Source organism: Grus americana, chromosome 3 (assembly GCF_028858705.1).
Source record: "Grus americana isolate bGruAme1 chromosome 3, bGruAme1.mat, whole genome shotgun sequence".
Taxonomy (NCBI): Eukaryota; Metazoa; Chordata; class Aves; order Gruiformes; family Gruidae; genus Grus; species Grus americana.
Window position 1 is genome coordinate 40,898,174 of NC_072854.1, and position 26,994 is coordinate 40,925,167.

Genomic DNA, 26,994 nt, shown 5'->3' on the forward strand with positions numbered 1-26,994 from the left:
ACCGAGCAGAGGCTCTGGAACATCACTGCTCTCAATTTAGAAATCCATTTCTGATTTCCAGTGTGAACACATTCACGCCTGGCTTATACTTGTATTCGTACTGACACTACCCTTTAGTTCAGCAGAGTCCAGAATGGCTTTCAGTTCACACCGAGTGGAGATTAAAACCTATACAAAGGGTAAATCCTGCGGTAATGGCAAAGGCAGCTCTGATACTGTCCAGTAAGTCACTGCTGGGGCACTACTACGTGGGCCTTTGAGGACTGTATGGTGCAAATGAGCTCCCCCAGACCACCTCCCCATGGTGCCACGTACACGCATGCATCTTGTGATACACCCATCATCTCGTCTTGGCCTGCATTTTGTTGAAGGTGGCAGCTTGGAATACACTATGAAATGTTCTGGCCTACACACTAGGCCACTCTATTTTTTGTCTCTCATGTTTGCACTCATCTATGAGGTGTTTAATCCCAACCCTTCTCAATTTAGGCTGTGTTTAGATGTTGGTTTGTTTGGGGTTTTTTGTTGTTTTGTTTTTTTTTTTTTTTAAAAGGCCATCAGTGGTTTTTTTCTCTACCTTCTGGTACTCAGCGATTCTGAAACAAATAATCCTTCCTTCTTGAAGCAGCTGCTGGTATTATTAAGGAAAATATTCAGTAATCTCCTCTAACTAGTTTCTTGAAAATCTTTACCTTATCACAAATATGTTAGTTTAGTCCAAGAGACATTCTGAGAGACTGCTGCATTAGATCTTTTTTTTCCCTGGACATAATTTGTTCTGGAGATGATTAAGAGATGTTTAAAATCTGACTGCCAGCATAAACTGCAACTTGAATATGAACACGTAGGTTATGGTGTGTATACATACCAAGATTACATAAATACGTTGTATCTTTTTAAGGATGTTAGTAGCAGGTAATGGATTTTATACAATTTAGGTATTTTTGTACTCAGTATGTTTTCAGCAGCTTTTTGCTCAAGACCTCCTCGCCTGTAGCTCACGATGCATATAAGCCAAAGAGAATAGGCTGGCAGGAACCAAGGAGATGGGGTATCTGTCTGACCTGTTTACAACAAAACATGTATACAGAGATAGCAAAGTGAGAAAAGTAATGCAGAAGATACCAGGGAGAAAACAAATGAAAAGAAATAATCTGCTAACAGTCTTTTTAAAATGTAGCCATTTGAAGATATGTGGATGAGCTCATGTGCAAATATTAATTCAGTGGGAAATCAAGTGGGATGTCAACCATATGCCGCCGTATCAGAGGAGCCCAAAAGAATTTCCCAACCAAGCTTATTTCTCATTTTTCACACAGCTGAAATGGGTGAAGTTGATGTGTTTGTCTGTAGTTGAGTAAATCCCCATGTGGCTATCGATAAATATTTAGAATCTGAATAAGAAATTTTGGTGTTAATGATCTGATTTCCCCAGCGAACGGGACAGAGATAAAGCTGCAGCAACAAAAATCACTATGTAATAATGTTATGCACATCATTCAGTACTAAAATGGAAAAACCTCAATGTTCAATTTAAGAAAAAAATATTCTGCAATGACTATTGCAAATGACAGGGACAATAAATGTGTCAAAGCAAACAGTTGCTACTGTGTAAGATGACCTGATTAGGATTATTTTCTTTAATTCTTCAACTTAATCTGATGATGCATATAAAAATGGAGGGAATTTATAGGTTCTTTAAAATTTCTTTTAAAAATCGCTGCAGTACTTTCACAGAATGAACTTCCGTAGTACAAAACTTTATCACAGGAGTGCAATTGCACGCGCAAGGAAACTCAGAATTTTTGTTTTAATGAAGAGAAAAAAGTTCCATCATAAAACATGAGATCTCAAATGAGCCATTTGAATTATGCTTTATCAGAGCAGTTTGCTCCCCTCGATTATGCTTCCATGCTAATGCACAGCACGTCTGTAATCACAGAAATTTAGGAAGACATTCCAGCACTGTAACATTTTAAATAGCCACGTTCCAGTGCATGCTCAACGATGCATTTTAACTCTTCAAAGAATCTGTTAAGTACTCTGGGCTGCTGCCTATTGAATTACTTACAGAGATTTCCTCAACTACAAGTTCTTGGAACCAATGTTTTAGTCATTCAGCTCCTGACCTTGAAGCTTCTATGGGATACTAAATTGTTTTGGGTTTATTCTAAACCAGTGTTTTAAAGAGACATGGCTAGTTCAATAATGGTTCCCGCTATGTCTAAGCAACTCCGATGACATATAAAAATGAAGACTCACAGATCAGGTATTTTAGAAATACTGTACTCCTCAGGAAGTGATTTACTTCTTGCACAATTTCTCATTTTAAAAAAGGTATCTCACTCAACACTGCCTTCTCAGAATTCTCTCTTGTAACACATGGGGTACTTCATCCCTTTAAAATAAAAACTAGAATCTCAATAGAATCTAAAAGAAAAAGCAAGATATTTGAAATAATATGCTCTTTAAAAAAAAAAACAAACCAACCTTGCATACCTCACTCGATGTTCAGTCACTTCTGCTAGAACTTGAAAATCTGAGGTACTAATTAGAAAATGATTACTCAAAAGTGAAACACGCAAGTCATCGCCTGAACTGAAGATACCAAAGTTAAACAGTAAAACTAATGCAATTTAACATTCTTTCAATTTCATAATTAACCATATTTGAAACATAAGTAATCTGACAAAAAATGTTTAGAAATTATTATTAGAAATTTTATACATTAGCTAAAGTCACCTTCACTAAATTATGCAACATAATCTATGCCAAATTCTAGAGGGGACTGCAAAAGCTAACTTAATTGTCTTAAGTAAGCTGACAGTCTCTCAATACAAGGGTATGCATGACTACAGAGAACTCAGGCCAAATATATGGAAACTATGTTCTTTAGTTATGATTCATACCATAGTCAGTATGATGAGATACTTTATTTAAAAAACAGAACAAAAAACAAGTGTCTGCTCCAGCCTGGTAGGTGTTCTTTGTCCCACATAGCCACCTATACCTGAAGGAGTGAAGGGAGACTCAGTGGTGGGACTCAACAAAAGGAAAGACAAATGCATGGCCAGAAATTATGGTAGCCCTTCAATGAAAGTCCTGTGGACTTGGAAAGCTGTCAAAAGGTGCCTCTTACCCACCATTGCTGTGGTGAACTCTGGAGACAGCTTTGCATTACTTTAACTGAGGCACTGGTCAGAAGAGCTGCCCTCACCTACAATGATAGGTGGTGACAGCAGCGAAAGGAATTTGAGCTCTGCATTTCTGAAGCGTTCTGCTTTGATTACAGCTACTGTCATTATCCTTCACACTGGCAGCAGGGCCAGTACTTTTGGCTATGGTCAAGGCTTCTCACCTTCCCAAGCACCTAGAACTGCATTACTTATCACGTGAGCCTTGATGGGGCTGAGCTCCATCTATTGACTAGCACCTTTTTCTAAGAACTCTGCATATACTCAACAGACTCATATCAAAAGACACAGTCTGTTTCAAAAACGTAAGTCACGTGCATGAGGCAGCACTAAAAGGCTTGGAAACTACTGGTCTGCTGTTTTGGCAGATGTTTGCACAGAGAGCCTTTGCATTCATGCTAACTGGCTCTCCCAGCTCATGTATCTGGTATAGTACTAGAGCCTCAAGATGTGTCAATACACAGCACAGAAACTCTGCATTTCCATTCGACCCACAACTGAATTGAGACTGGCTTACCACAGGTTAAACCCCTCCTTGTTCAACAATAAGCGAGCAAACACTGGGGGCTCTTAACACCCTGACAGACATGCAGCATTACGCCTTACCGCGGCTAAGAGAACACTTTCCAATTCCATCTTCCCTTCTCTCTCCAGAGCTCTCTCAGCTAGGGGCAGATTAGTTACGAATGAGTGAGGTACAGCTCCCCTTACCTGCTTCTGGTATACAGCAAGCTGCCTCCCGTTCAAATCAAGCTCTTCCCACTCCCAAGAGCTGCTGAAAACACTGCTGGACTGTGCATGCAATTGGTTTGCAGTGGGACTGGGGAAAAAAAAGAAGAGTTGCTCTTCCGATAATTTTGTATCATTAATTAAACAAAACCAGGGAATACAGAACTCAGAAAGTAAGTTTTACTTCTTTTTAGGTTTGAGAGTGTTCTGCTGTCCTGGCTGATCCTGTGGCAAGTCTGCCCATGTTCAATACTAAAATAAAAAGTAGTGACATATGCTGATTACTACAGCAGGTAGATTGTCCAGTCCTCATTTTAATGGTCTCTTCTTGATTTCAGTCACAGATGTACACCTATAAGAGGGAATCAGAACCCAGTGCTCACATCTTTAAGACTTCCTATCAGTACATCAGAATGACAGGGTGGAAATACATACAGATTATTCACTGCGCCAGCTGTAGATGTGCAGGCTCTCAAACCAAACTTAGCAATGTAAATTCAACCTTTCAGATACAACACTCTCCTCTGAAGCCTTATAAAAATACCAGTGAAACATAGAGCCATTTTACAAAACAATTATCTTTATAGAAAGGTATTTTAGTGGTATATGCTGAGGTAAATAATAAAAACAGACCCAACAGAGGGCATGACCAGTGTTATGGAGAACTCCGGGTGAAATTTGGCCAAAAGCCTGTTTTATAAAAGCTAATATTTACCTACCAGTTATGATCCCTGGTAAGATGCTTATTGCTGCAATACTTGAAAATTATTCTTCAGTTTACAAATTGAAAAATATACGAAATTAGATCTGTATGAATGTTAGGTATTAGCTGTCACAAATTTTAAAAGGCATTATACCAAGTTTTCTTAATTGTTTACTAACCAATTTGATTGTAGCAGGTAAATAAACTACATCATACATTTTACCTGACACCATGCATCAAAATCACCATAAAAACTAAGTTTATCAAAGTCCAACTCCACAAGGAAAACATGAAAAAAGTGCAAATTATGTACCCAGTATTTCTGTCACAGCTGTTTTTTTCTTAATATGGCATGAAAAAGGTTTACAGCATATATTAAGAAAATTCTTACAAGTGTTCACCTCAATGCTTATATATACAACATTTTGCTCAAAGTGCTCACTATATGAAAAGAACCGATTGGATAAAAATATTTAAACAGTGCTTTCTGAACGTTCAGGGAAAATTCATATAATACATCAGTCCCATTTGTTTTCCTCTTCACTCAGTGCAATGAGATGCAGAAGTCACATCAACTTCATGACAACTTTGCTTGCCACAGTGCCAGAAAACCTCAGTTACAGTGGCATTCTTGGTGTCCCATTGGGAGTGGGTCTTTTATTTTTTTGCATGAGGCTTTGATGTTTTCGAGATCTTACTACTTTCATTCTTACTTCAAATACTTCTTGTATGGCTTTTCGAAAACAATGGAAATTGTAGTCTATTAATCCTACAGAAACAGAAATGTTTTCCATATTAATAAAGACATTTATACAAATTAGGTAATGAATAATTGCTTATATTCTACATTTAGTGAAATACCACACTGTCTCTATGGAGGTCATAATCAGTGAATTTTCCAAGCATTTTTTTCTGTGCTAAGCAAAAGCACATTTGATAAATACAAATAATTCAGTGAGCATTACAGTTTCATACTATGTCCAATATTAAATATACTTATCAGTCTTAAGAGAAAACGAATAGAAGTTCATTGGCAGATAACAAAGCTTTAACTTACTAAAGAGCTTTGGAGAAGTGCTCAATATACTACATGAAAAATTAATATATTTCATGAAATATGGTGTCATTTTGTAAATTTGCTTTACAGAATAACTGTGATAAAAATAAGTAGCATCTAGTAATAAAAAAAAGTTTTCATTTTTTTGCAAATGCATAAGCTTTGAAATGGATATTTGATAGAAATATTACCAAATAACAGCCAGCTATATTTCATCTTACATTGTAATTGAAAAATAACACAATAGATGTGCTGTTAGATTACATATGTACATAATAGGCAGATAATATTACCATGTGAGTGGGCTGAATGTGATCCCATAGAAAAGCTGTAAAGCCATACCGGTAGTCAATCGAAGACTTACTGGGTGCTACAATTGTGTAATACTGCAATACAATTTTAGAATGTTGGTACTGAGCTTACTAACCTCATTCAAGGTTAATGCCATAAGCTTTCTTAACTCAAATACTGCAGTGTTTTCTACTTTAATTTCCCTAACAGAAGATGGTACATATTTTAAGTGGTTTAAATCCACCATGTTACACTTTGATTTTTTTTCCAGGAATTGTTTTCCCTCTCCTTAGAGTTCAGACAAAATATTATGTGGAAGTCACCAGGTACCAAAAGCTAATCTGCATTATAATACCAGAACTGTACTGTTGAAGAGTAGAGGCTACAGCACTGTCCCAAACAAACTATGTAGACACAACAACCTGACACAGTTGTGGACAAACCCTAGTGGGTGTTTATTCAACATGGTGTGTTTTCTGAAACTGTTCTTAGTAGGTATGTCAAAGTAACACATCTTAGGCTTACAGCAAAAAAAGAAAGTGACCACTTCTAACATTCACAGATAATAAAGGCAGTATGGGTATTAAAGAGAAATTCAACCAGCTGAAGTTCTATAAAATAAAAGCTAAACAGCCCGTCAAACAGCCCAGCAGACATGGTATGAGTACTACATTCACAAACACACCAATACTAGTGAATTAATATCACAAGATGGGGACACGAGCCCAGATGATGGGTCATTCTTCCACTGCTCAGTTCTGGTCTCAGGGCATTTCACTAAGACCAGTAACTTGGTGAAAATCATGCCAGCAAGCAGAATGATCACGAACTAAGCTTTCAGTATTGACCTTGACCAGGGTCAGAGAGATAACCAAGAAATTTTATGCACTTTAACTGCAAAATATGAAAGCCATCTAGTTCCCAAATATCCAGCTTTTTAAAAGCCTCCTTTCAGAGATGAGGAAAGCAAGAACATATTTTTTCCTATCAGGCAGTTTCAATAATTTTTCCTTGGTTATGGCACGCAAGCTGTTCCAAATGCGTATGCTGGCGCCAACAGGTACGAGTCAATGTTAGCCAAGATAAACTGACACATTCTACTGTTGCAGATGGAAGCTTTACTGTACTGGATGTAAACTTTCATATGCTTTCATATCAGAAAGTTGTCAAATACATTTATGATTTCATCTTATCTTAATGCCAGCACAAATACCTCATGCCTTTAAAGATGTTATGTAAGCTCTACCAAGCTGTACTTACCTTTAATATTTGTGATACAGCTAAAGACTGTTATCAGCTAATGACAACCACAGTTATTCGTTAACTCGCTAATATAAGGGAAAAGTAATGCAATACTAGAAGAGGGAAAAAATACCTTTTCTCTCAAAGCTTTCTTCTCTGACAAAACAAACAAGAGCAAGGAATTTCGTCACCTCTTTTAAATAAAGGACAGTTGTATTGTTCAATTTTATGATTGCCATTGATTCTTTGTCATAAGGAGTTCCAGTGCCATCATCTTTAAGCCTAAAGGGCAATATTCAAACAAACAAACAAGAAAAGATAAGCCACCAGATGAGCTAACAAAAGTACTCCCACATTCATTCTTTCACCAGGTAATCTCAAACTGCATAAAATTCTCATTTTAACCTTTCAGGGAGACTCTTCTTCAAACTACACACTACATAAACTAAGAAGACACAAAGGTCAAATCATTTATCCAATCACACAACAAATCTTAGATCTGGGGCTAGAAATCAGATTGTTTGATTGCCTAGTACCCGAACTGGAGCCTTATTTTTACCTCTATTAGTTGCCAACCATTTACCACAAGGTTGGCTGTTTTCTTTTAATCAATGCATTACATGATGACTTTATCTAAAACATGTGAACCAGTAAGGCTATACTGATAATTCCAAATCTAGTAACCTTACTTCAGCAGTGGCAGCTTGCTGATACTTTAAGCCATCATGAGACTTTCCTCATGAGGTGTTGGCTTTTGCAACATCGTATCATGAAGAGATTTCTCCTTCACAGACCATGTGTTATGATGATCACTGTATTAGTTTCTTACCTTGTAATTTCACCCTCATTCCTGAATGCACACACAGATCTTGTTAAATAGGTAGTTATCAGCAACCTCCCAGAACAAGTAGTATCAATAATATATTAAGGTAGCAAGTTCCACAGATGCTCCAGGAACAGAGGACAAGAAATTAATTGTAATGTCCTGTCTTTAGTCTATAGGTATGTCTTTAGTCTATAGCTAAAAACATGGCAAGCAGATTTCTGGTGATAAATGAATGCTACATGGTTACGCAAAGACAGTGGCAGAGTGACATTTTGTGCATAGAGCGCCCCACAAGTGGTGTTGTACAGATAATAATTAAATGCAGAATCTTTTGAACTACATAGCAGCATCTTTCTCTGTACAAAAAAATGCCACAGAATCAGCATCCTTTATTGTATACCTCTGTAAAACACAAGTTCTTGTACAGTTACTGAAGTGACCAACTCCAAAATCTGAAACATACCATCGAACATACAAACCTAAGAAATCTTAGAAAGATATTCAACAATTTCTTGTTCTTTTGAAGTTCTAATGCTTAGTGCACATCTGCACTAGGATTCTCCCTTGTACCTTCTCCAGAGTGCAAGAAGTCTATCAGTGGGTACGAATGCAAGGCTACCAAAGACCACCACACTCTAAGCACACACTGCGGTTTAGCCTCCAAGTCTATGCATCTTAGTGCACTAATTCTTAATGTGCCCCTGCCTTTCCCAGGAATAGCTGGCATTACATTTGGCCAAGGGCCAAGCCATGTAAAACATAGCTTGCAAGGAGATGTACATGCTACCACAGAAGATCTCCAGTTGCTAATGTATAAGGAGAGGAAACTGAAACAAAACCCCCCCAAACCCACAAAGGTCACGTAGGGAAAAGAGGACGAACAGAGAACTGAAGTACAAGTGAAGCAGCTCTCTGAGGCCAGCAGAGGCCACTAGCCATTAAAGTAAACAAAACTAAATATGGCCCCACTTTTTTTTTTTTTTTTTTAAAATGGGAGGCATCCTTCTGTTGAATTCGTCCCTGGGGAACAAAAAAGATAATGTTTCCTTTTATTTTAGGTTGGTTACTTCCCACTCCTTCCTCCAAATAAAATTATTAGCATAGAAAGAGGAAGGTGTTCACAAAAGAGGCTGGGCGGGGAGCAGTGCTTGTTGCTGGCAGGGGATCTGTACCTCAGAGGCCTGCCGTTTCCTCCTTCCCCCCGTCCTGACAAATTACTCTGGCAAATTATACATTCTCATTACTGTTTATACCCACATCACTCTAATTTTGAGGCCATTCAGATTCTAGGTACACAGTTTTATGAGAAGCATTAACAATTTACTTACCCATATATACAAGAAATGTCAATCACAACGTCTATCATATCACAGCAGAGCTCATAAGTTTGCATATCCACTGGAGTACTGTCCGTTGCAATATAGATCTTACTGACTACATCAAATAAAAATGCTTTTTCAATCCCAGAATTCTATTTAAGAAAAGAAAAAAGAAAAATAAAATGGAAAACACGTCTTCAAATTAATACCAAGCTTTTTTGTTCCCCTACTTGCCTGTTACGCAAAAAGCTAGGCTGAAGAAGTGGAAGTTAAAGTGCAGTCAAGCTCATTTTGAAAGAATTGTACATAAGCACTGTTGTAGTTGTAGCAAACCATGATGCTCACCGACCTTCCAACAGTTTCTGCCTCTGAGCAGACATAACGCCAAATTACACTCCCAGACTTCCCCTCTCTGGAAAACATCTGGAGAGGTTACATTTATTTTCAGTGGAAAATGCAGGGGAAAGCAAATCTTCCAAGATCAAACTTTTGGGTGTTTGACTGTAACAACGGACATAAAAAGAGAGCTGTAATTTAAAGTTATTCTAGCTGGACACGTAAGAAGGCAGAAGCAAGGAAAAGAAAAAGTTGATGGCCAAAGAAGGAACTAATTTCTCAAGGAAATTGAGAAATTGTCTCATCTGGGTCTGTAACTGTTTCATTGTCTGGTTCCTTAGAACATCTTTTAGGATCACAGGAGAAAGACTGGTATTTTGAGGGTGCTCTTTCAGTTTTCATGTAGCATTGGTGGTTAAAGCCATGTTTATAATGCTAAAGCTTGCTAATGTGATGACAGCCACATTCCTGTCATCCTGCCAAGCTGGTTAAGACCCCCTCCATACTGGAGAGGTATAGTATTTGTAGCGCTCAGAGGCTAGCCAGGAATGCTAGCTCATACTCTTTGTGTAGACAAGTGTAACTGCCATAAGCCTCTGCTTCCTGGAAAAAAGAGGAAAAAACGTGTACTATTTAACTGAAAACAGTAGCTTTGCTTGCTGATATCAAGGGATTGCACCCAGGCAGCTGTCCCAGTATGAACACAAAGTGCAATTTCCCAGTACTGCTAAAGCTCAAGCTATAAAATATGCTTCAGAATCCACCTATACAGGAAGAGAAGCAACTTTCCCCTATCCAACCGAATTTTCTCCATATATGGGTGTCCCTTTTGAATATGGTTTGGGACTGGTGCCACAGCAGTTTTGTAACTACCAAAAAACACACTGAAAACTCTTAACAACTTCAGCTTCCTTTGTAGTTACAGAACTTTTCCTTTTTCTTCTTCTTTCCCAGTCAACTATTTAACACACAGTTAAGAGACTAAAGTGACCCTCCCACTCCAAATTTCATGAAACAGGTAGAAAAATTTCAACCCTAGGTATGCTATTGAACAATGGCCAGCAATATTTTGGGCATTTTCTTCTTAAAGAGGCTTAATTCTTCCACCATCGCACACACAACTAAGGCTGGAAACATCTGTCAACAATTACAGAGTACAGAGGTGAAATTCTGGCATTTCATTATGGAAAAGACTCTATGAGTGGTACATTTCAGTAATTCATTAATTAAAACAATATTCAAAACAAAGTACACACTGTGGATACCTTAGGTATGTGGGCTGAAGCACACGATGTACAAGAAGAGTCTCAGAGGAAGAGAAGGCTTGTCGCTATCTACAAATACCTAATATAAGGATGCACAGAAGACAGGGCCAAACTCTTCTCAGAGCTACAGTGTTGAAGAAATTCTGACTTGATACAAGGAAAAAAAATTTAACATGAGAATGGTGAAGCACTGGGAGCACGCCGACCTGAGAGGTTGCAGAGTTTCCATCCCTGGAGATACACAAAGCTGGACTGGACCCAGCCACGAGCAACCTGCTCTAACTGGCCTGACTCTGAGCAGGAGCTGACTTCTAAAGGTCCCTTTCAGCCTACCTGACTCTATGCGTCTGCATTCTTTGAGCACTAAGAACAAAAAGGTATGTGTATTTATTTTGGGTATTCTGGCCACATGTGATAGTTCTGTAATTTTAATTTTTAAATAGTAATTCTGACAGCACCTCACACACTTCAACAGATGCTGTCAAATAAGATTAATTACAAGATTCACCTGTAAATATCATATAAGTATATAGGCGTAATTCATTGTCAAAATACATATTTGGAAATACAAGTAATTTTAAACAAAAGAAGCTGGAACTCGAGCCCTGCAGTGTCATTCATGAGGAGTTGATTAAAATATTTTGTATTACATAAAGAAAGACATAGTGATAATTTCAGCTGTACAGGTAAGATGTATCTTAAACTACTAAGAGGCCAGTGACAATATAGTAACATTTAGCAATAAGAAGTGATTTTGCCATTTCAGAACTCCGGCTGCTGCAGCCTGCCTGTACTTGCAGTGACAGCTGAAAAAGTTTTCATCCTGAGATGTTTGCCATGCCAGCAGTCACACCTGCTAGTAAGGGCAGAGCTTGCTGTCTTAACTTAAACCATGCATGTTTTCAGTTGAAACTAGTACACTGTGGTAGGACCTGCTGCGAAACTGGCACATATTTGCTTCTGTCGAACTTTGTACGGTGACAGAAACCTTGGCAAAAGGGTAGGATGGACTGCCAGGAGTAGTCACCACTGAACTGTACCCACATGACTTCACAGATCTCATTTGCCAGTGTTTTTAGTACAACTTTAACTGAAAAAGCAACAGATTTGCCAGAACGTTTGTGAGGAAATTGCTCAAGGAAAAAAAAAATACCAGTACAAACAATAATTACAAGTCACTAAAAAATTCAGGAAACAGTAGATAAAAAAATACTATTCAAAGAGATATTATATCATTAACACTCAGCCAGGGAAAATGACGGTAAGAATTCAACTGTTTCTGTTACTAGAGCAGGAGGGCTCCTTATTAGAGAAACAAAGGCCAACAGCTGCCTTGTGCAACTAAGTAAGATGCTGTCATTGATGTCAATGAGAGCAGGCTCAGAATAAGCAATTGTAATCTCTGACAGAACCCTACAGTCTGCAAAGAAGATGCAACATGCGCTAGAAGCTCTATCAAGCACTCTGAATCGATGTAGGAGTATTCCATGGCTGATGTGAACCAAGAGAGTCATTGCAATGAATATATGAGATTTTATTTTTGATAGGTAAAAACCATGAAGTAGTTGAAATTCAAACAAACTATAGTGGGTTTGATAAGTAGAAGGCAGTTTCTGTTCTTTAAATGGAATTGGTTCAGTAAAACTAGTAGTATTACTTCAATTCCTAGGTTAGGTAAGTGGGCCTAGCTTTCTCCTTCCTGAAAGTATGAAGAGTAAGACAGAATTTGGCCCTAAAAAGGAATTTTTAAAAGAACTTACAGGATATCACCAGTCACTTACAGTTAGGAATGAATTCTGGACAGTTATTTAAACAGGTCTTGTGGCAAACAGCAGATTTCATGAATGAATTTTAAATTTAAATATTACATTTGAATCTACAGATGAAATTTAAATCATCAAATAAACAAAACTGTACTTAATTTTATTTTTGCCATGATAACTCATTGTTTGTTTTTAACACATACTTTTTAACATTCCTCAAATCCCCAACAACCCTAAAATGAAAATCCACGTTCCTGTGTCAAACAACTTGATTGCTTGGTAAGGCGACAGTAGTTAAAAAACAAACATCCTTCTACATGAAGCTGATAAGAGTGTTAGTCAGGTAAGATGTACATGGATTTTGAATGCCAAATGAACTGTTATTTTATGCTTTATGAGCAGTTACATTAAAGAATGTAGAAGCAGTATTATCACACTGATGGTTCCTCAAACGTACAAGCTAACACACTGTGGCACTATAAAGTTAGGCAAAAACCTGACGTGAACTTCAGAGTCTATTTTTGTGATCGTCAGCTTTTCATGTTGGAAGTCTTCATGGCATAAATGAAAGCACGTCCTCATGAATATTGCTGCAAAACCCAAACTAGAACACCAATACACCCACACTTTGATATCCAACACACTGGCTTCCTGAGGTAAGGCATGACCAAAATCCATGTCAAGATTTGTTGTCACTAAGTTGCTAAAGTAAAGAGGCACCCGCTAACTAATTCTATGCTGAAAGATGATGTTTAGTCTTCCTGTGGTTGCAAATAGTGTCATTTCAAATTTGCTGTCTACAGATAGAAGATACTCATAAAAACAGACAGCAAGCACGCTGAGGACACAGTGATGCAGCTACACCTTGCTATAGGTCATTAACAAACTGGATTTTGCTCTATTTGGAGCTAAGAAACAGTCTGAGACTGTTGCCCCTACTGAATAGGGGAAATAGCATACCTCTTTTGCTTTTTTGGAATTCCTATTCATTTGAAAGAGTTGCTCTTCCTTACAAATTACATCTGACAGACTAGGTATTATTTGAGCTGCCTTCTGGGTGTTCCAGACACACAAGCAACTGTGATCGGTCATTTAGGAAGCAGCGCGTGCTCGATTCATTTGGTGCTTTGGCAGAAATCTTTCACCAACTCCAAACAGTGAGGAGAGCCTGTACAGAGATCTGACTCACAACAGGAATGACTGGGGTGACTCTGTTACAAGGAGGACTATCGTTCAGACAGCTTTCTCTTTGAGACTGTGTAGCATATTCAATATCCAATTGCTCCAGAACTGTTGTCATGACTCCTTCATTATCTTTCTGTCCTAAGTGGAGTTTGAGACTGGATGATAACTGGTATACAGTCGATCCACTTTGGTAGAAACAGATCTTTGTAACAAACCATTCATTATGAAATAGCATCATTTGTTGCTTAATAGTAAGAGAATAAGTTTTGGAAAGACCTCCCTCTAATCCTAGCTTTCCCTTTCAGCAACATATCCAACTTTATTCTGTCTCCATTTTCACACCCTACACTGAGAAACTGTGAAGTCTAATTTTATCTTACAGGCTGTTGAATGATATTAAATAATTTCATTGCTTAAAAATCACAAAAAGGCACAACTAAGTGCCTTGCTTGGAACTTGAAGCTTGACAGAGCAATGCTAGATGCAAGGTACAAAATTAGAATACCGTGAGAAAGGTGCAGTTTCAGGAGCTGCTATGACCTGACTTAATGACCACCAAAAGTGAGAGTTCCCCCTTTTCACAACCAGCTCACTGTGTTCCCCTTTGCTCATGGCCACACATTCCCATCTTTTATCTTGTGCCAAAACAAAAGAATGTTGGACTCCTCCATGACCCGCTTTTAACTAAATAAAACAGTGCATTAGTGTGCATCACAGTGACTCCATGAGAGAATAGGCGAGTGTCAGAACCAAACAAAGGAGAGGAAGGGACCACACATATGGGAACAGTGGAGTAAGCAATTACCTCCACAGAGGTTAATAAGCCACTAGATATGCAAAGCTCTCTAACTGGCCTTGGGAGTAACTATGGAAGCTGTGAAAGTTGTGATGGACTCTAACTCTAAAAATTTCAAGACAAGAGGACACTTTCTTAAACAGGTCAAACTTCACACATTAAGTAGAATTAATTCTAAAAAGCTCTACATAAGAGGTCAGACTAGATGATGTTCCTTTAAGAATTTATTTACACAGATTTTAAGTACTACTAAAACAAATGCATGCAGCACAGACCTTTGTAACATTCAGATTAATGTATGAGCAGAAAAGTGAGGGCTGCTAACCCACTTTATGTGATTCAGGAAATACTGTGAGTATCTCAGCAGCTCAGCAACGCTGTTTAATAGACAGAGAGGTGAGGCCAAGCTGCATGTGGGTGCATTTCAACTAAGTTTTGATAATTTCTCTGAGAGTTCACATTGCTCATAATCTCTCAGAAGGCAGCAAACAGAATATCTCAACATGCATGTTGGACATAGCCGGATTTACAGACAAAGTATATAACAAGTACTTACTGAAATAAAGATGTTAAGCAGGTTTTCCAGTGTTGGGAGCTGTGGAATCAGTTTCTGTACCACTTTGCTAAATGCTTCAAATATAGAATGATCATATATGCTTGTCAGATAAAAGCTGGAAAAAAACGTCACCACATTTTCCTTTTAGCCACATACTGTGAACATGATGTACCTTTCATAATATGAGTGAAATGAAATATTGTCAAACAGCAAGTGCCTACACTTATGCAATTACCCCTTGTGATCAAAAGTCACATGTTATTGAAGCATAGGACTTCGTTTCTCTACAGAAAAACCCTAGACACTGCAAACTAGACCTCAATGTAGAACTTCATGATGGAACTCCCACCTTGGTGTTCTTATGAAAATATTTTTCAAATTGCAGGAAAGGAGTATTACTGAATACGTCTGTTGTGATCTACTTTTTGAAAGCTGTGAACCCATTTATCAATTCAATGATGCAGTCAAGCTGTTAAGAGCTCTAAAGAGCTGGCATGTTCACGGAGCAGGTCTCTGTTTTTAATATATTTGGCTTTAAGTGCTAAGACAGACATGACAACTTGATGTCCTCTAGTTCCCAGTCTGCAGAAGTCCACTATTTTTCATTATTTGCTACAACAATCTGCTTTATCAGCAGACATAAGGCAAAGATACAGCACCTGTCTTCCCAAGTGGCTCCAAGCAGGCTGCAGCAGTGAGGACTAGTGGTTGGGAGGGGACTGCAAAGCAGAGAGGTTTCAAAGATGACAAAAGTGATGTAAGGTACCATATACACTCTACTGGCTGGAGCTCTGGTTGCTGCCACTGTCCAAGCAACTTATTTCAAGACAGCAGCTGCAGCAAAAACTGGTAGGACTCTGGTGTATTTGTAACCTGTTTTAAAGCACATCTCCTCTGCATCTTTCCCTCCAAGACAGCAATCGGAAATAAGATACTTTGTTTGGCCCAAAAAAGTCATTTGGTCAAAAGCAACGTCTCTGATTATCCTTTTCCTTCATATATCAAAAGCTTGTTGCCTGCTACTTCAAGAGAACAGAAAATGGTTAACTTGTCAGATAAGCTGCTCTCCTCTTTGGGATTCTCTGCACAGCAGCTTTTCTCACCTGAGGTGAATCTTCTCCAATCCAGCATCTGCAAGGTCATCATTTGCTCTCTGGTGAATATCTCTTTGCGTTTCAATTTTGTGATCATCAGATAAACCATCCACTTTATGGATAAAGATTTCAAAGTTGATATCTGGATTCACTTTATAGGCTCTGGTCACAGTAAGATGCAGCCGAGCTAATGCTTCCATATAATCATCCTAATAAAGTAAAAAGAAAAGCTACAACTGCAAGAAAGTTCTTAAAAATATATATAAAATTTTATGGTACATACTTTTAGATAATGCTACAGTTCAACAACAGCTTTATTTTTTTTTAATTTCTTATAAGCAGAAGCCTGAGCCTACATCTAGCATACGCACCAATCTCATGCTGTCAGCACATAGGAGTCTGAGCAAGAACCTTGAGATATTAAAGCAAATTAGTTAACTTTTGAACATACTGCAGAGAGAGATTAAAAATAACCAAGCAGCTCTTCAAGTTTTAATGACTTTCTTTTAATGTGTGTTTGTGATGTAAGTTATTTATTTGCTTTGAAAAAAATCTGTGCTTCTCAACCCATTTGTCTATTGCTAAAGTAAGAAAAGAAAAAGATAGCTTAACCCCCCCCCTTTTTTTACCTGAGAATCAATAACAAATATCAGTGCTCCAGTGCCTCTGAAAATCATCTCATAGTCAAACGTAGGGTCAAAGAAGTCAATTTGCCCAGGAAAATCCCATATCTGAAAGTTGACAAAGGAGCTGTTGGAAACATCCTCTCTGCAGATCTTGTTTGTGCTCTCCAAGAAAAGAGTCTCATTTGGCGACATTTTGTGAAAGACAACTTTCTGAATGGAAGACTTCCCACTTCTTCTCAATCCCATGAGCAGGATTCTTGGCTTAACTTCAGTACTGAAGGGATCATTGAAATCCAGAACTGAATAAAAGCACACAAGAAGAAAAGTAATATACTATGGCAATATAATTAGTAACTGCCAGATAACATGCATTTGACATTTATTTTCATGATATTTTACTTGAGTTTATGCAAATGTTACCAATTTTTAAGATTAGGGAGCGGTGCTACAGGCATTTTAACTTGAATTATTTGCCCCTTGGGCTATACTATCAGAAAACCTGCTTCTCACCTGTAAGACAGAGACTGCAGAAAGTTTGGTCGCTCGATTTGTATGTGAAAAATGTGTTATCATGCGCAGACATCCTAAAATACCTAATTTCACTCTAATTAACACTACCTCACATACATTCTAACCCAACTTTAAAATAATATAATCCAGTAACAAATACCCTTGTCAACTACATAACACTGTTGGAAGAAAGGAGTAAGTTTGTGTTAGATACATCTGTGTGATCTTCCTAAGGGTACATGAGGGCTTCCTTCCTCTAAAATAGATAGATAGATAGATAGATAGATAGATAGATAGATAGATAAAATCACACATCCCAGGAGGTACAGGAGGAGGACACAAACAATGCCTGTATGCTGGGACTTACAACACAGTACTGAGCTCATGAGGAGTCCTTTTCTAAGGTAGGAAGGATTTCACCTGCTATTGAACAATTTGTGTTACAATCTGTAAAAGTTTGTTATCCAATAAATAAGATTATAGCATATCCCTTGCCTATTTGCAAAGTAAAGGCCTGGAAACACAGTGATTTCATTGTGTTACCTACCCCAGTTTGAAACCCAGTTTGAAACTGGTACCACTAAATCAGAACATTTTCTAGTGCTGGTGCAGTTATATTAGCATAAAGGTAGTCATAGGAGTAAACTATACTGTTATATCTGTAAAGACATGAATGTATAGCTATCCACACCTGTAAGCACACCAACTTCAGTTTCAGGTATCTCTAATTCAAATCGCTACAACTGTCTCAATTGCTGCATTTAGCTGGGCTATAACTTTGAAATGTCGGAGCTGAAAACGGTACTGCACGTAGATGTCAAAAGCTTTCAAATACCTCTGTGATATCCTGTTTGCAGCATCAAACACAAGCAATGCAAAAAACTGAATTGTCAATGCTAAATCTGCAGAGTAAGACTCACAGCACACAGTGGTCAGATTTAAAATACTGATCAGACAACAGGCTAAACACACCAGCCATCAGGCAGACCGTCTCCCACCCACTGCAGACTATGCAACATTATTCAGAGCATGACATAATTGTCTTTCTTTGTCTTTTTATGCTGGGATAAATTTTGAATTGCAGAAAACTGGCACACATTTGTTCATAGGCATCTTTCCTGCGTATGCCCTGCATACTTTAAGTGATCGACTTTACTCCAAAAGTATGAAAATCCAAACCAAGAAACTTCAGCAACAACAGTTTGAACCTGTTGATTTACTACATAGCCTTATGAGCTGAAAAACATAGAAAGCTTGAAGGAATCCTTTGCCTTGGGGTGTGTTTTGCACCCAGGGGTGGTGATCACATCCATCCTCTTGTATTCCTCAAGCCTCACTCACAACTTTCAGAAACACAAGAGCAGGATGTGCCTGCCAGGAGTGCACAGAACCTTATTCACATCTGTTTGTGCCTCATGAGCTTCAGTTACCCAGAATTAGGGCTTCTCAACTTCAGAAGGTCTTGCGGTGTTAGCATCAAATATCCCTTGGCACCATCTACTGGCTTGTGAGCGGTTATGCCACTCAGTGTGGGCCATGTCATCACAGTGCCTGACTGACACGGAGCTGAAAACTCATTATCAGGGGGATCCTATCCCTTTTAAATACATTTGAAAGGCCTTGACAGGTATTACCACTTACTGTGTTCTCGTCAATTATCACACATGAAACACTACCAAGCTGGAGCAGTGCACAGATGAAACTCCTTCAAGCAGAATAGTGACAGGTAACTCCATAGGAATCTCATGCTCCTAATGCAGCAATGGCCAAGGTCTGCTGATCCACAGACAACAAATTTAGGAAGTAATAAACTGCAGTCAACATGCTGCTCTACTCTTCTTGTCAACCTCAACAGTGATAGTACCCTCCTGTGGCTGCAAGAAACGTGCATACAATACTTCATAATAAACATCTGCTCTAGGATGATGTAACAATATTACATGTTTTGGGGGTACAGTCTCGCCAACAAAGCAAACCAAAGGCACAGGATTTAATGGCATTTCCTCCACCCCACTCTCTTCTTTAACACACAATGTTTCCACAGCTGCCAGACATATAATAGCAATTTCATTAATGTGGATACATCATGCAATTTACATTTTGGCCATCAGAAAATAATTTACTCAAAGCTTTACCAGAACTAGTCAGAATAAAATATTTCATAAAGGTATACAAAGAACAGTCTTCTGGTTGAGACTTTATTGCATGTTTCAAAAAATTTGAAAAACTGCCATTTGCTCTGTACACAACAGAACTTATGAAGTCTAATTTGCTACGGATTTGTACTTTGTGTCCCCTTCCTCTTCCCACCACAATAACACCAACTTCCTCCTGTATATCTTATGACATATCCTCCAAATAACAGATATGACATGCTGTGACTGATGTGGAGCTCAACACACGCCGGTTGGCTAGATCATATGTACACTGGTACATATACATGTACACCGCTTTGCCAGCTGCTGCCACAGAGAACACACATATCTGCTTGCCTGTCCCTCTGAGGACACTTTCATTTGGGTCTCCTCTCTTCTGAATGCCAGTTTTCATCAAACTTGTGGGACCTTAATCATCTTTGAGATGTCTGTCCATCAAATTTGGCTGAAGGTGGACAGCAGTTTCCAAAGTTCTGACCCGTGATGAGACAACCAGAAGACAGGCTACCTACATAACTCCCTTTTCTTTAAGGAATAGGCTGAAAACTCACATGTATTTTAAAAATATTTTAAATAACTTGGGGTTTTACATTGTTGTATTAAATTATTCCAGACTGTTAGATTTTTATGGACTATAACACTTATTAGAAAGAAACTGCTTTGTATTAAAGCCATACAAAAAAAATACAATTGCACGTACAAAGACAATTACTGATAAGAAGAAAACACCAGCTCTTCTGCTAGTAAGACTGTTATTTAGCTTTTGAGATCCTGCCAGTTCAAAGACAGGGAAATGTAAATGAGTATCATCCAAACCTGACTAGATAGCAAGGCTGCTACAGCACTTTCCTCTGAGAGAGAGTTAAGAGATTACCTTATATGTAAAGGAATTGGACGATGTGCTGCCTGCCCACATTCCTTTGCAGAGTACATGACAACTCCTCCTTTAATTTGCCACAGAAATGCCAGTAGATGTATCACTGCAACTTCCCAGACTAGGTTACTGAGTGAGATCATAATACGCCTAAGAGAAACACTAAACTCTTCTCTATTCTGTAATGGGAAAGATGATTTTCCCTATTGCAAGATGCAACACATTTCCTGCTTCATTCACTTTTGCAAAGAGTAAATGTTATAAAATGCCAGCTTCTAACGCATATCAACAGTCCCTCATCTTTCAACTCTTTTAAGCAGCCAGAAGTCACACTGGTTAGGGGCCGTATCCTTTGCAGTATTCACAAATTAAACTTAACAAACCCAAAAGCACTTTCCCCACAGAGAAGCACTCAATTCCTTGCAAAATTTCACAACTGCAGTTGTGTCCTTGCTTATGGAGTACAATTTGTGTGTGTTACAACATGCAGAAGAGCCCAGCTCTAAGGAGTTGAGAACTGCATGTAGTAGTCCTGACCTGTCTTACCAGGATGCACAGTACACGATGAATACTTTAATATCTCCTTCATGCTATTAGATATATTGATAACTAAAATAGTTTTTGAAGCCCATCCTGAATTCCACATAAATTGCAATTAATTGTCAAAGCAGGTGACTATCAGTGCTTCATGAGCATATGTGACAGAGATGCCACATTGGAAGATGTATTTGTAGATCTCACCGGTTTTCAAACATCCAAATAAAGCACTGCAGTTCATCTGCTCAAGTGACATCAAGCCAAAAGAAATTATTTTGCTTATGTTACCATCTGTAAAGTAACAAACCTCTGAGTTTTAAACTAATAAAGCTAATAATTTTTTTTTCCCCCACTAATGCAATCATGTTATTTTTAAGCTTTAACCTCGTTTGTGTAAAGGACAATTAGCAGTCCCAAACTCTCCATTCACGTACCTTCAAGCCCATTGATCTCGTAGCATTTCTAGTACTACTGTGACTGGGATATTTGCAGCACTTTGGAGTGCTGTCAAGACAATAGCCTTACAAAACACATACTCTGAACATCTTCAGTACTAACAGATGCCTGAAAGAGTTAACAGAAAAAGCTTATATGCAATCAAGAAAGCTGTTCAGCTACTGTGGGTTCATAAACATTGCAGAAGTGCCTAGTAGAAGGAAATTTTTGTGGCTAAAGAAAAGACTCAGAACCAGAAGACCTGGTTCCACTCTGCCACAAGTGCAGCACTCTGCAATGATATGTCTTAAAGCTACTTTCTTGGACACTCTGCAGAGGATTTCCCTGCTTCCAAATACTTTTTAATTGCATATTTAAAAAAAATGACTAGGCTTTATGTAAACTAAGTGCTTTAAGGTCTCTGAATATGACCCTATGTGTAAAGTAAAAAGATTAAGAGGAGGAAAAGAGCCCTGGTTTCAGCATTCGGGCTAGAGACAAGAAACCAGTATGGAGTGAGAGATGACCAATATGAAGTTTTGAAATCTCCTGTATGCCTACAAGCACAAATTATGCTTTTACTTTTAAGCCTGGCTTCTCCCTTCACTTTCTACAGGCATGCATTGAAGCTGTTCTCCTTACAGTGTCCCTTCCACTCTTTGTAGAAAAGTGGAGGCTGTGACACTGAATTTTGGACTACTTACTGTACGGATCCAGAAAGAGAGACGACAAAAACTGGGAAAAGGAAAGCCCCTTGCCCTGCAGCCCAGTGTTAAATACACAAAACACAGACCCAAACCTCCTCCATTACAGATGCTCTATGCCTCTTTCTTCAGAGAATTAAGAATGAAACAGAAAGCCAGAGGATCCAGACCGTTAAAATGGGTCTTTGTTTTAAACCTGTGTAAAAGAGGTCCCTGCATGGACTGACTTCTACTATTCAAATGTAAAGGTTTGTTTCTTTTAAGTACAATATTCTGGTGTTACTATGAAGAAGCAATTGAAATTTTTAGCAGTCTAGCAAAGTTCCTATTGAAAAATATCCAATAAATTCCTCTGAGGACAGAATATGGATTACTTCTCTACAGAAAATGCTAAGTTAGTTTAGCACGAAAGAAATATGCTGAAATATATTTTCTTTGCATCAAAATATAGGCTTCTACTCAAAGCACTGACCTACCTCTCTCCCCAAAATTGCTTTAGTGAATGCGATATCTCCCTGACAGCCTGTAGAAGGGTTCTGTGTGCTAATAATCAAAGTAGCTTTAAAACATGTGGCCTTTTATTATGCTCTTATAAAAAAGCAATTCTTTCTTCGCCCTGAGATACTGAGAGATTTCCAAGCTCCTTTGTGAAATACATTTCAGAAGAATGAATTCAGGCTCTGAATGAAAGCAACAGGCTCTGAGCTGGCATTGCCTCTTTTTACTGAATGAGGCTGCTTTTCCGGGTAAGCCTGTCCTTCCTAGCATCACCATCCATACTGACACGGATACACAGCAAGTAACGTGGGTCCCCATATGCACAGACACATGGACAACAGACATTTAGTGGAGCCTGCCACCGTGGGGACTGACATTCACAGCTGCAGAGCAGCCCTGGACACAGAGCTGTGTGTTGCCGCTGCCTTTTATAACCTGACACCCACCCCACCCCCATCCTTGGCACACTCAAGTCACATCACCAGTGGCTGCGGCCACTAGTAGCTCTCACCCCAGACATGGAAAATACTGAAAGGAGATTACCCCCACTTTGTCTGCACTCCTTTTGCCTCCTCCCTCTTTCCCGGCCCTTCCTGCTACCTGTCAGCCCTTGCCCTGCTCCTGCCCGAGAGCTCCCCGCTCTCTGACCCCAGGGTAGCGCCCAACGAGCACCCCGTCCCCGCCTCGTCCCCTCCCACGGTCACCTCCGCAGCATCCCCGCTCAGCCTGGCCTCTTACCACCCACCCCCGTCCCCAGCGAGGCCTGCCCTCCCTCCGGACGCCTCGTCTCCCCCACACCGCTATCCCTGTATCCCTGCCTCCCTTCATGCCCTGCTCACCCTCACCGTGCCCCAAATCCCACGGGGAGCCTTGCCTCCTCCCTGACCCACATCCACTGGCAGCCAGGCCCGACCCCCAGCTGCCAAACCTCAACTCCTCCAGCGGTGGCCCCGTCCCGCCCGCCCCGTCCCTGCCTCACCTCGGCCCCTGCCGCGCCTCACCCACGTCTCCGCGCACACGGGGCCGCCCCTGCCCCGCACCTCGCCCCCCTGCCCCGCCTCACCCCTCGCCCGCACTCCTTGCGGCCGCTGCCCCACAACCCCCTCCGAGGCCGGTGCCTGCCCCCCCGCCCTCGCCCCGGCTCTCCGGGAGCAGCCCCCGCATCCGCAGCCCCACGGCGGCCGCGATGCCGCTCCCCGCCGGCCCCGGTGCCGATGCTGCTGCGGCCGCCGCGGGTGGCACTCACACGCCTCATCGCCGCCGCTCTCCGCGTCCCCGTCCGAGAAGGACTCGGCCCCGTCGGCGTATCCCGCCAAGCCCACGATCTCCTCCTCCTCTTCCTCCTCCTCGTCCCCCTCCTCCTCCTCCGGCAGCTTCCTCGGCACCTGGCTCATGCCGGCCGCGCTCCCGGCGGGGCTCCGAGGGCCCCTCTGCCTGCGGGCGGCCTCGAGGCGCGCCTGGCCGCGGGCGCGGGGGGGCCGAGGTGCCGCGCTGGCGCCGTGCCGTGCCGTGCCCCGTCGCCGCCGCCGCTCCCCTCCGCCGCCGCCGCCGCCGCTCCCCTCCCCCGCACGGCGCTCGGCGGAGCGCGTGGCGCAGCCTGCCGGCGGGGCGCAGAACGAGCAGGCGGGGGAGGCGGCGTGACCCGCGTCACCTGACGCGGCCGGTCATGGGCCGGCGGGGCCTCCGCGTCCGCCGGTCGCCCAGGCCCGGCTCCACCGCTGGCACCCGCTGCTGGCAGGCAGAGCCGGGCGGTGCGGTGCTCGCAGGCGGGCTCCGAGGCCTGCTGGGTACCGCTGCCTCCCGCCCCGGCCCCGCTGTCCCGTGGCGCCCTACGCGGGCCTAGAGACACCCGTGGGACCGGTGCACACGCAAGACGCTGCCTCTGGCGTGCGGGGGCCAGGGTGGGTGAGCAGAGTGGCGACGGCGGCCAGGTGAGCCAGTCTGCCACACCGCAATTTCTACAGGCACTTTTATTACAGGTAGCCCTCCCGGGGGGCCAAAGTCAGTCAAGTCTTGCAGCCTCACCCTGCACGGAGACCGTGGGACTTGGGCAGGGCCCATGTCTGCCCAGCGCTGCTCAGCTCCCACATCCACCGTGCCCGCTTGGGGCCCACATGGTGCCAGTGGCACTGCCTGTGGCCTGCCCAGCGCTCTTTCCATGCTGACCGTGCCCTTGTATGGCCGGGCCCAAAGTGTTAAGCCCAGCAGTAATGGTGGGTGGTAACATATTTGCAGTGTGGGTGAGAGAGATTATTATAGAAATAATACTCTGGATGAGAACGTTAGACTAAAGAAAGCCATAGTAGTGAACTCTCCTTGGAAGAGGGTGGGATTTTGAGGCCCCTGGCAGACTGAGGTGTGCTCAGCTGCCTGCCATTGCTTCCTCCAGACCTGCACCGTGAAGACAGACCTGCCCCTCAGCCAGGCTCCTTCTCCAGAGTTTCCAGTGCTGCTCTTGTTGTCCTGTACCAGTCTAAGCACTGGAGGGTGTGTGTTAGCCCCTGGCTGTCATCCCATGCTCCCTGCTGTGGTGACTGGCAGCCAAGTTCCCAATTCTCTGGCAGATCTCACTCACCGGCTGACCACATCTGCGCAGAAAAGGCTATTGGGTTTCAAGACTGGCTAGGCGAAGTAGGTCTTGCCCAGAAATCTGACTGTGTTAGGTTTCTTTTACACAAAGAGCTATGAAACATCACCAGTGAGAGAGAGACTCATTTGGAGATACTAAAAGACTAAATCGAGGTGTAGAAGCTCAGGAATGACAGGGCTGGTTACAATGCAACTCTTCCCACAATGGTGATGTCAGTGACCTCCTGTTTGACCACAGCTTCAGGTTCAAAGCCACGGAGACTCCAGGCGCATCACCAGATAGGTTTCCTGCCAGCCCCTAGCACTTCAGCCAGCCCCTCAGCAATATAACCTGACATCAACTCTACATAAGCTTCGGGACTTGTTCCCCCTCACCAGCAAGTTGTTCTCTGTCCCTTCTACACCTGGACTTTTTCTTTCCTCCTTCTTTTTCTTTTGCCAGGTCATTTAACTTTGAAACCTGTTGCACATCCAGTGCCTGGCCTTCAGTCACAGGACTTGTAGTAAGGGCAGGTAGATATGGGGTTGAGTCTTTGGATATATGACATGTACATTATTAGATGTGACTGGACTTTGTCAGCGGGGAGCTGCAGTTCATAGACATGACATACTTTCTGTTTCGGGCAACTGAGGGAATCCCTCATGAATTTCTCTTTCCAACAGAAAAAAAAAATGCATAAGAATACAAAATTTGCTGTCTGCATTAAAAATGGTTAACAATAATTAAGCACAGGGAATGGTCCCACTGACATCCACACAATCAAGGGAGCCCGTCTGTATCTAGGTTTGCAGGATCATGACAGTGTCTCAGCCTGCTTCTGTTAAAGGGGGAAATCTCCCATTAAATAGGCTGGTGGCAGATCAGTGCCAAGAAAGTCTTTTTCTGCAATGTGTTAACGTCTTATTTCTCAATCATAATGATAAAACATAGCCAAAGTAGTCCTGCAAACATTTACATATATGGAACTTATTTACCATATAGCTTAACTGTTACTCACACAAATACTTCCATTCCTACATCAGAATTTTACACAATATCAAGTAAAATAAAATTCCCATGAAGTAGTGCTATCCTGAATATGGAAACAAGCAAACAAAATTATAGTGTGAGGAATCACAACGTATTTTTTATGTATTTTAGCAATTACATTCTACTTTCAGTAATGACACCAGACTTCAGACTAGTGCTGTCATTTTGACAAAGCTACAAAGGTCTGCTGAGGTCAGAGAGGCATCAGAACACAAAATTCAGTCAGTAAATCTTTCCTGTGGAGCACCATGGGTTTTGATGTGAACCTCGGGTGTGACTACTGCCACAGAATGATGAATACCATAGTAATTGTTTGGTGAAAAATGCCTAAGTAGAATCATCTGCAAAAACATTCAAAAGAATATATTCATCACGTAACTAGACAGCGCCTGTGATACTTCAATGTTTAGTTCATGTAGGGCATCACCCTGAGAATGCCTTCAAGCCAGAGGAACAGCCTTTGAAAGCGATGTGCCTGCAGGATCCAGCATTGTATGAGGAGCAGCTGCTAGCTTTCTCTTTTCTCCTCCTTCTTCAGATCCCGCTTTTATCGTTTTACTCAGCCTACTCACACAAACTCCTTTCTCCTGCACTGTTGTCTACAGATGGTCCCATCTGACTTGCCTCTCTACCAGTTTGTGAATTACTGATGTACACACGTAATTGCCCACATATTTCA

At 41.1% G+C, this 26,994-nt stretch overlaps 1 protein-coding gene across 1 annotated transcript; it reads right to left on the reverse strand.

Moving 5' to 3' along the window:
- Positions 1–4,217: 4,217 nt before the first annotated feature.
- RRAGD (Ras related GTP binding D) lies at positions 4,218–24,251 on the reverse strand. Its single transcript, XM_054821511.1, has 7 exons — positions 23,943–24,251; positions 16,986–17,281; positions 16,366–16,565; positions 15,263–15,377; positions 9,371–9,513; positions 7,350–7,498; positions 4,218–5,395 (listed from the first exon to the last, which is right to left on the reverse strand). The coding sequence occupies exons 1-7, from the start codon at positions 24,088–24,090 to the stop codon at positions 5,244–5,246; spliced, it is 1,203 nt and encodes a 400-aa protein (XP_054677486.1). The 5' UTR covers positions 24,091–24,251; the 3' UTR covers positions 4,218–5,243.
- Positions 24,252–26,994: the final 2,743 nt, after the last annotated feature.

Excerpts from the sequence above, each read along its gene's own strand:
- RRAGD (XM_054821511.1), bottom strand. The coding sequence starts at position 24,090 with ATGAGCCAGGTGCCGAGGAAGCTGCCGGAGGAGGAGGAGGGGGACGAG. Across the intron at positions 17,282-23,942 it reads GAGCGGCGGCGATGAGGCGT|TTCTGGATTTCAATGATCCC; the intron begins GTGAGTGCCACC and ends GCTTTTATTCAG. Across the intron at positions 16,566-16,985 it reads TATTTGTTATTGATTCTCAG|GATGATTATATGGAAGCATT; the intron begins GTAAAAAAAGGG and ends TTACTTTATTAG.